Genomic DNA, 8,572 nt, shown 5'->3' on the forward strand with positions numbered 1-8,572 from the left:
GTCTACCAGAGGGCAGCAGGTCAAAGATAGAGTGGCCAGGGCCAGAGGAGTCCTTTATAATGTTGTCGCCCTGCTGTGTGGTACGTAGTGATCAATACTGACACACGATCAATAACTTGATTAACGATAATTTACAATAAATGATTTTAGACTTTGGTGCATTACCGCCCCATTCCTGACAATATCTTATGCCTGCAAGAAGGCCTTAATGTCACCAATTGGAAGTCTAATAGGCTCAACCAACAGTCTCATCACTTGTTATGCCTCAGGAGGCCTCCAGGGAGATTTCTGACTCTGGACACAAGTAGTGGCTGATATACGATTAGTTAATTGCTTAAAGATAAAAGTAGACACCGAGAAGCAGCTTAACCAGTGGGAAAGCAATGAAAGAAAGCTGTCAGACAATTTGGAATTGTTTAACAAGTATTCAAGGTATCAGTATTGTCACACGCCTTGCCCGTCAATGCCAAGATCATCTCATCATCTCTGAAGAGAGGGATGACGCGTTACTAAAACAACCACGACCAGATGCTGAAGGTGCTCTATCTGAGTCAGATCAGGAGGCTTCTTCTGTTTCTCCTAACCATGAAAGCAGTACTATCTGTTTCAAGTTGGGGGACGAACCCCTATCCAAAAAAACAACCTGGAAAGGGAGGGGCACCGCCAACTTGTACTTCTCCAAGACACACATAAGGAGGTGGTGCCCCTACGACTCAGGCGGATAAGGGGTCCGAGAACCTTGAACCATTCCTTTAGTGTATATTTCCTGATTGTTGAATAACATTGAGAAGGCTGCCGTGAAAACAGATCCCTGGTATCGTTTCTGTTTTATCGATTCTATTTTGAAGTATACCGTTTTCAAAAGACAATTTCATTGTCACTATGTGGCAGCACGGCTGCGCAGTGGTTAGTGCGTGTGCGGCACAGTTCTGAGGTCATGAGATTGAATCTCCTGTGTGGAGTTTGCATGTTCTCCCCGTGCTTGCGTGGGTTTCCTCCGGGCACTCCAGTTTCCAGTTCAGGGTGTCCCCTGCCCACTGCCCAAAGATAGCTGAGATGGGCTGCAGCTCCCCTGCGACCCTACTGAGAATAAGCGGTGCAGATAATGGATGGATGAATGGATTATCACTATGTAACACATCCGTTGAGTAACTGATGTATCCAATAATAATCTTAATTTGAGATCAGTCTATAAATCAGACTGACATTAGAAGATCATTATTAAAATATTGTCATGCTCTTAAATATTAATGGGAATGAGGGCAAAGAGATTGTTTAGTGCTGTTAACATGATTTTGAAATTATCTACATACAACTTCCCATCTATTAAAAAGACTGAACTGATGGAAAACAACTAAGTGGCAAAGCAAATGTGTGTGCGCACCATAACCAAAAATAGAAGGTGAACACGGATGAACTTTTAGAACAGTGACACAAACACTGGCACATGCATATGTTGCTGAGTCAAGTTTGGGGTTATCACCATCACACTTATTTTTTTAAGACCAGTCTTCTGATATTTTTATTGTCTTGCGGGGATTATCTAACGGTCAAAGTCAACTTTAACGACTACTCCTTGACACACATTTCACTCATAAATAATTGTTTACTTTCTACTGAGAATGCTATTCAGATGAATGTCCCTGCAGGGCTACAAAAAACTGACATCTGAACTCAAAACCTAACAAGGGACGCATATCTCGCAACTTATTTGGTAATTTTGGGCCTGTCTGCACAACGTTAATATCAATGACAATAACTAATATTCTATTCTATCCTATTCCATTCTATCCCATTCTATTATATCTGTATTCCATAAACAGCAATAACTTAACAACACGACTGAATTTATGGTGAATATAAAATCTTAAGAACGTGTATTGTAGAACTTCCGGTTGAACTTTTCAGAATAAAATTATATTTAAAAAATGAGTGCTGTTTGCTACGAAAGTAAAAACGTGCAAAAACAGATATGTTTTCCTTAAAACGCTCCTATTTGTGGGCATAAAATGATTACACGTTACGTCAGGTATTGCAATAATTTAGTAGCGATCACACAAGTAAGCTGACGTAAGGACACGCACGGCCTATGAAGCAGGCTAGGCTTGCAAATAACGACGCAGACGCATAGAATTTTGCTTGTATGGCATCACGGTTAACAAAGAATATTATAGAAAGCCACGCTAAAATATAAGTACATTGTGTCAAAGCCTTGCAGTTCATAACAGGTATCGCTCCACCCCCTGTCAAACCGTCCTGGCGCAGCCAAAACAGACACCCACATTACATTACATACTTTAAGTTCAATCAAGGCCTCGCAAAATAAACTCACCGCAGCTCTGACAAACACGGCCAACATCTTGTCAGAAAGACGCGCTGATGTCTTTCAAGATGTCTTTAACAGCTTCGAGTTGTCATGCCTCAAGGACGAGCTCGCGTCTATTCCGAGATTCCCGCCCCCTTCGGACGAAGCGAGCAACTGCGAGTCCTTTAAATATCTCTTTTTTCTAGCTTTGGTGCAAACTCATCAATGTTATATGGTTATATCTAAAATAACCCACCCAATTTAAATTGTTATTGATAGTTTTTAATGTGACGCCACTTGCAAACCCGAATGTTAGCAGTCGGCCATGTTGGATGGGTCTGACGGATGCAGTTTGATGTTGTCACAGGGGTTACCAAAACGCAGCCCGTGAGCTGTATCGGGCCTGGCAACGGATTTAATCCTTTCTGCTAGACGTTGCTGAGAGAAGCATAGGAAAATAAATGAAGACTCTACTAGTCAAACAATGACATGGAGGTTTTAATATGTCCATTGTACGTTGCCAAAGCCAAGTGAAGTCAAGTCAAGTCATTTTTATTTGTATAGCCCTAAATCACGAAGAGTCTCAAAGGGCTTCACAGATTATTACACTATATTACACAGACTATTTTTCTGAATATTATTATACATTCCCCTGCTCTGGAGCCGACGAAAAGAGTAGGTTATTCATATGCTATAGAGTAGAAGTGAGTTTTAAGCTTAGATTTAAACATTTCCACTGAGGTTGCAGATCGGATCTCAGGGGGGAGAGCATTCCACAGCACCGGTGCCCGGATGGAGAACGCTCTCGAACCAGCAGAACACTTCTTTGCTCTTGGGATCACCAGAAGACCGGCACTCTCAGATCGTAGGCTTCGGACCGGGACGTAGGGGCAAATCAGATCTGAAAGATAAGAGGGAGCAAGTCCATGTATGATTTTGTATAATACTAAGAGAACCTTGAAATCACATCTAAGGCTAACTGGGAGCCAATGCAGGTTAGCCAAAATCGGTGTGATGTGATCGGACTTTTTTGTCCTAGTTAAAAGCCTCGCTGCGGCATTTTGTATCAGCTGAAGAGACTTGATTCTAGACTTCGGGAGAGCAGAGAGTAGTGCATTACAGTAATCGAGACGGCACGTGCCACGTGCCGTTACGTGTGCCCAAGCCACGTGCCCCTCCACCCACTGTAGCTGTGTATGCTGACTACCATTTATCAAACAGAGAACATTAGTTCAAACGCCCATTCTGACGTTATCCTTTTTCCAAAGGGCCTTCAACACCCAAAACGACTGCACAAAACTGTTAAAACGTATATCTTGCGACTTATTTTTGTTGTTGTCGTGGTTGTTGTTGTTGTTGTTGTGGTTGTTGTTGTTGTTGTTGGTAGTGGTGCTAATGTTGTTGCTGCTGCTGCTGCTGCTGCTGCTGCTGCTGCTGCTGCTGCTGCTGCTGCTGCTGCTGCTGCTGCTGCTGCTGCTGCTGCTGCTGCTGCTGCTGCTGCTGCTGATGCTGCTGCTGCTGCTGCTGCTGCTGCTGCTGCTGCTGCTGCTGCTGCTGCTGCTGCTGCTGCTGCTGCTGCTGCTGCTGCTGCTGCTGCTGCTGCTGCTGCTGCTGCTGTTGCCAAATGTTATTGCAAAAAACCATGGAAATATAAACTTTCCGACTTATTTGGGGATTTTTGTTACTGCTAAATGTTATTGCACCATTGTTACAGTACACTATTTTTCATTGCTTTGTTCTTAAAACGTAAGCCAGTCTCTAAGCACAACTTTGTAAATATTTTTTGACAATTTATATTGATAGTCTTTTTCTCTTTCTCTTTGAAAAATGTATTTGTTGTTGTTTATTGTTTACCCTAGACCAGTGTTTTTAAAACTTTTATGAGCCAGGGCATGCTTTTTAGATTGGAACAAAATTGTGGCACACCACTAACAAAAATGTTATGAAATGACACTTAACAGTATGATTAATTACAATATAATTCATAATACCCCCAGTTTTTACAGCACGGACACTTGACAATTGCATACTATTTTCAGAAAATGATTCATAATAGTTTTATAAAATTTTAAAAAGTGACATTGGATAATTTCTCACGACACACTTGACGATCTCTCACGGCACACTATTGTGCCACGGCACAGTGGTTGAAAATCACTGCCCTAGACTGCCATGTCGAATCTTGTTGCATACAATGTTTCACAACGTTAATATCAATGACAATAAAGACAATTCAATTTGATTTAAAACAGAATATCTGTTTAAGGGGACAGTGTGTAACATTTAGTGCCTCCCAGTGGTACAAAAAAACTTCCATTCAATTCCTTTTAAAAATTTGAATATTGAGCAAAAATACCAATGTTTATTTTTTTATAAAATAGGTCAAGAAATTTGTATTTCTTTTACCAAGTGGAATCCCTACCTAAAGTCACCGCTATGTTTGTCCGGCAACTTGCTGCTATGTTGTGCTCTGTGGAACTGGAGATAATACAGGTCCGCCTAGTGGTCAAATATTACACATTGGGGCTTTAATCAAAGTTTTTTTTTGTAAATTATCATTTATTTTGGTAATATTTTTGTTTTTCAAAACCAATTGGATGCAATAGTACCTCTATGAAGAAATAAATAATAAAACATAACTGGAATTGGATTGGCATGCATTATCTCTTTTGCTCATGTATTGCAGTTATCAAATCTTGGACCTTTTATCGGCATATACAAAACTTAAATATATTAATCAGCTATATTTTCTCTCCTGTGATATGTTTTATTAAACCAGTGCATTCTGCAATTCAAAACGTTTTCCGATCCCTGGTGTATGCGTTGTATTTTGTGACTTTACTGTTTATTCCTATGCATTGTTACTTCGTGAGTGCAGGCCAGAGAGAGAACCTCACTTGCGATGCGCCCTTCGGAGATAGAGGGCGCGCTCCATAATCCCTAGGAGAGAATATTTCGCGGTTTCCCGACCGAAATGAGTTCCAAAAACAGACCAGAGGATCCTTGAAAGACAGGCTCAGGTTGCCCGGATGTATAGTATAGATTACCTTGTAGGAACTATCTATAGCAGGGGTCGGGAACCTTTTTGACCCAAAGAGCCATAAAAGCAAAAATTGTTTTGAAAAGAAATTGAGAGAGCCACATCATATATTTTCAGACAAAAAAAATAGACTGCCAAAAAGCTCTCTAGACAAAAGCTAATTCTTCAGCACAATTGTTTTCACTATGTGTCATTTGAAGATTTAATCAAATGTATGAAATGATAATAATGCCAAATCCTGTATCCCAAATCAATGTAAATATGCCATTTACAATTTGTCTTCAACCTTCAGTTAAGAGTGTTGAAGCCATTTTTTTCCATGAAATCTGTCCTTAATAACGGTTTCAAAACAATGTGCATGCAAAGTTCTTTTGTAAAAATGTCACAAATGACTGCAAACGATAAGCATATCGTCATATTCCCTTTCGGTGTAGACTGCTCTGAGCGAGAGAGAGGGGGGGGGGGGGAGAGAAGGAAGTGCCTTGTGCAGGGATCCGCCCACCTGTACTGCTCACCCAATCAAAGTCGTTTGTCAGCGTTTTTATTTAGCAGTTTAAATGGTTTCTTAGCGAACTTCTGCATTAAGTTGCTTCGGCTTTATATGGACCAAAATCGGGATGAAATCACTTGACTTTGGAACGCCACAGAGAGATGTGCAATAGTTACATTTTATTTCTGAGCCATATGTACTCATGAAAAGAGCCATACATGGCTCCCGAGCCATAGGTTCCCTGCCCCTGATCTATAGTATCATTTAAATGAGTGTTTCTCAACTGATGGGCCAGGACCCAGAAAAAATAACTGAGGGTCATTTAACCTCAGAGGGACAGTGGGTATTATTTAGCCCGTTCTAGTGGTAAAAACTTCAATATTGGAAAAAATACAATATTGATTTAAATAATAAGCAATATTACGTGAACTATCATATAAACATGCCTTTTCTTAAATACTCATTTCTCCAGGGCATGTCCAAGAGGGCAGAATGAGAAGAAGACAGAAAAATAATTTGGCCGTCGACATTAAGGAATGGACTGGTGCCAACTTTGCCATCATCCAAAAACAGGGCAGGAACCCTCAGCAGAGGGGGAAAGCTGTCCAGGCTTGCATCGTCAGTGATTCCCTGACAACCCAGGCAATTAAGGGATCTATAAACTGTGAAGTTGAGCATTTAGCATCTAATTTACTTAACATGAGCCTCACCTAGGGCAGCACGACGGAGCAGTGGTTAGTGCGTCCACGGCACAGTCCTGAGGTCATGAGATCGAACCTCCTGTGTGGAGTTTGCATGTTCTCCAGGTGCTTGCGTGGGTTTCCTCCGGGGACTCCGGTTTCCTCCCACGTTCCAAAAACATGCATGTCACGTTAATTGGCCGGTCCAAATTGTCCCTAGGTGTGAATGAGCAAGTGAGTTGTCTGTCTCTGTGTGCCCTGCAACTGGCTGGCAACCAGTTCAGGGTGTGCACTGCCCACTGCCCGAGAATGGCTGGGATGGGCTCCAGCACCCCCGCGACCCTACTGAGGATAAACGGTGTAGATAATGGATGGAGCCTCACCTAAACAGAGCGACATAGCTGTCCACAATTTTGCTGCTACGGCTATCCAAAAAACCTCAGAAAGGCTGGGCCTAAAAAAGAGAAGTAAAATTGTTTTTTGGTCACTTTCAGCCTCAGTAGTTTCAACTCTTCCTTGTGCTTTTTAGAACTCGTTTTCAGTTGCACAACAGCCAGTGGTCAAATATTACATACACAGTGTCCCTTTAAAATAATTCTTGAGAATGTGATTTTATTTGGAAAAGAATGTGGGATGATATTTGTAGCATATTGCCCACCCATAGCTCTCTGTGATAAAAAACAAGCAAATTTGGAGACTTCAAATCTAAATGCACACAATATATGCTGTAGTTTTACAATGAATTGTTCTTATTGTCATTGATTTAAACCTGCACTGTTTAAAAACCTAGAAAAGATTCCTTAAATTATATTTTAATTAACTCGAAATGTTATAACTTTTTCTGAATGTGTCCCAGAAGAAGAAAAACCTGGCATGCTGTTTTAGTTTTTCATGTAAGCTGTATAAAAGTATAAAGAGCAACATTGTGATTGTAGAAGCTGTGCAAATATATATCCAAGTGTGCCGAACAAAAAAAAAACATTGATGAAAATGTATTACTCTGCATCACATCCAGCAGCACGCTTACGTATTCTGTAGGATGCATGTCTCCACTCTGCCCACATGGTGCCGCTCTTCCAGCGTCGCTGAAACCAACCCGCATGAGCTACCTCGGTAGTAAACAACCCATTCTTTTAAACTAATTAAAACGTAAAGGATAATTGTAATAATACCTTTAACGCTTGTGTTGTCATGCTTTTGAATATCATCTCAGTACTTGTTCATACAACTTACAAGGAAAAATGAAAACGACATCTTATTTTATTTTCTACTTTAACCAAACTGGTTAGTCATAACATATAAAATATAATTGAGGGGATTTTTTTTCTGCGTCCTTGACAACACAGTGGTGGGTCATTTTGACTGCACAATCCTTCATTCTATACATTTTAAAAGTGGATTCTTTTTATTGATTTTGGTTGCAGCTTGTCTTTATGGGGTGGAACGATGGTGCCTCAAGTCAGATCAGTTGAGAACCACTGGTTTAGCCCAAATCACAACTACAGTTATCTCAATTAAGGACAATATCAAAACATGATTTAAGGTGCAGTAGCCTTACGCTGGATTTCGACATATGTAGGCATTGTAGAACTTTTGCCCTCCCAGGTAAGACTAATGCCCACTTACACCTGGACTCCTGGTGACACCAATGGATCCGGCCCGCCTGAGAACGTTAAGCCAAACTGAGCTTGACATGCGTGGGTTAAACAATTAAAAAAGTGTGATTGTAAGTAATGTGTTGCAAATAGATCAAAGTGCCAAATAAATAAGCAGTGATGGATTTTTTTTTAAATTACACTCTGCAGCACCCTTACGTATTTCGTAGGATGCAGATTTCAACACTGGCCACATGGTGACGCTCTTCCAGCGTTGCTGCAACCAGCCCGCACTAACCACTTCGGTGGTAAACAACCCAGAGACTTTGCAACTACTAGAACGCACAACGAAATCATAATAATGATATATTTATTACAAGGATATCTCATGTTATAGCATCACCATCACTTTATTCATCTCAAAATTTGACAAGTGATATTTTTTATTAAAAACGCACAGAA

At 40.7% G+C, this 8,572-nt stretch overlaps 1 protein-coding gene across 1 annotated transcript in view; it reads right to left on the reverse strand.

Annotated features, from left to right (window-relative positions):
• The window catches only part of LOC148365046 (carnitine O-acetyltransferase), a 27,469-nt gene extending 24,827 nt beyond the window's left edge, over positions 1-2,642 (reverse strand). Inside the window, exon 1 of the mRNA XM_088335428.1 lies at positions 2,333-2,642. Within this exon, the coding sequence (XP_088191554.1) occupies positions 2,333-2,359 (27 nt within the window). The 5' untranslated portion in view covers positions 2,360-2,642. The remainder of the gene's footprint in view (positions 1-2,332) is intronic.
• Positions 2,643-8,572: the final 5,930 nt, after the last annotated feature.

This window comes from Urocampus carinirostris, chromosome 5, assembly GCF_059441175.1.
Source record: "Urocampus carinirostris isolate Australia breed hairy pipefish chromosome 5, RoL_Ucar_1.0, whole genome shotgun sequence".
Classification (NCBI taxonomy): domain Eukaryota; kingdom Metazoa; phylum Chordata; class Actinopteri; order Syngnathiformes; family Syngnathidae; genus Urocampus; species Urocampus carinirostris.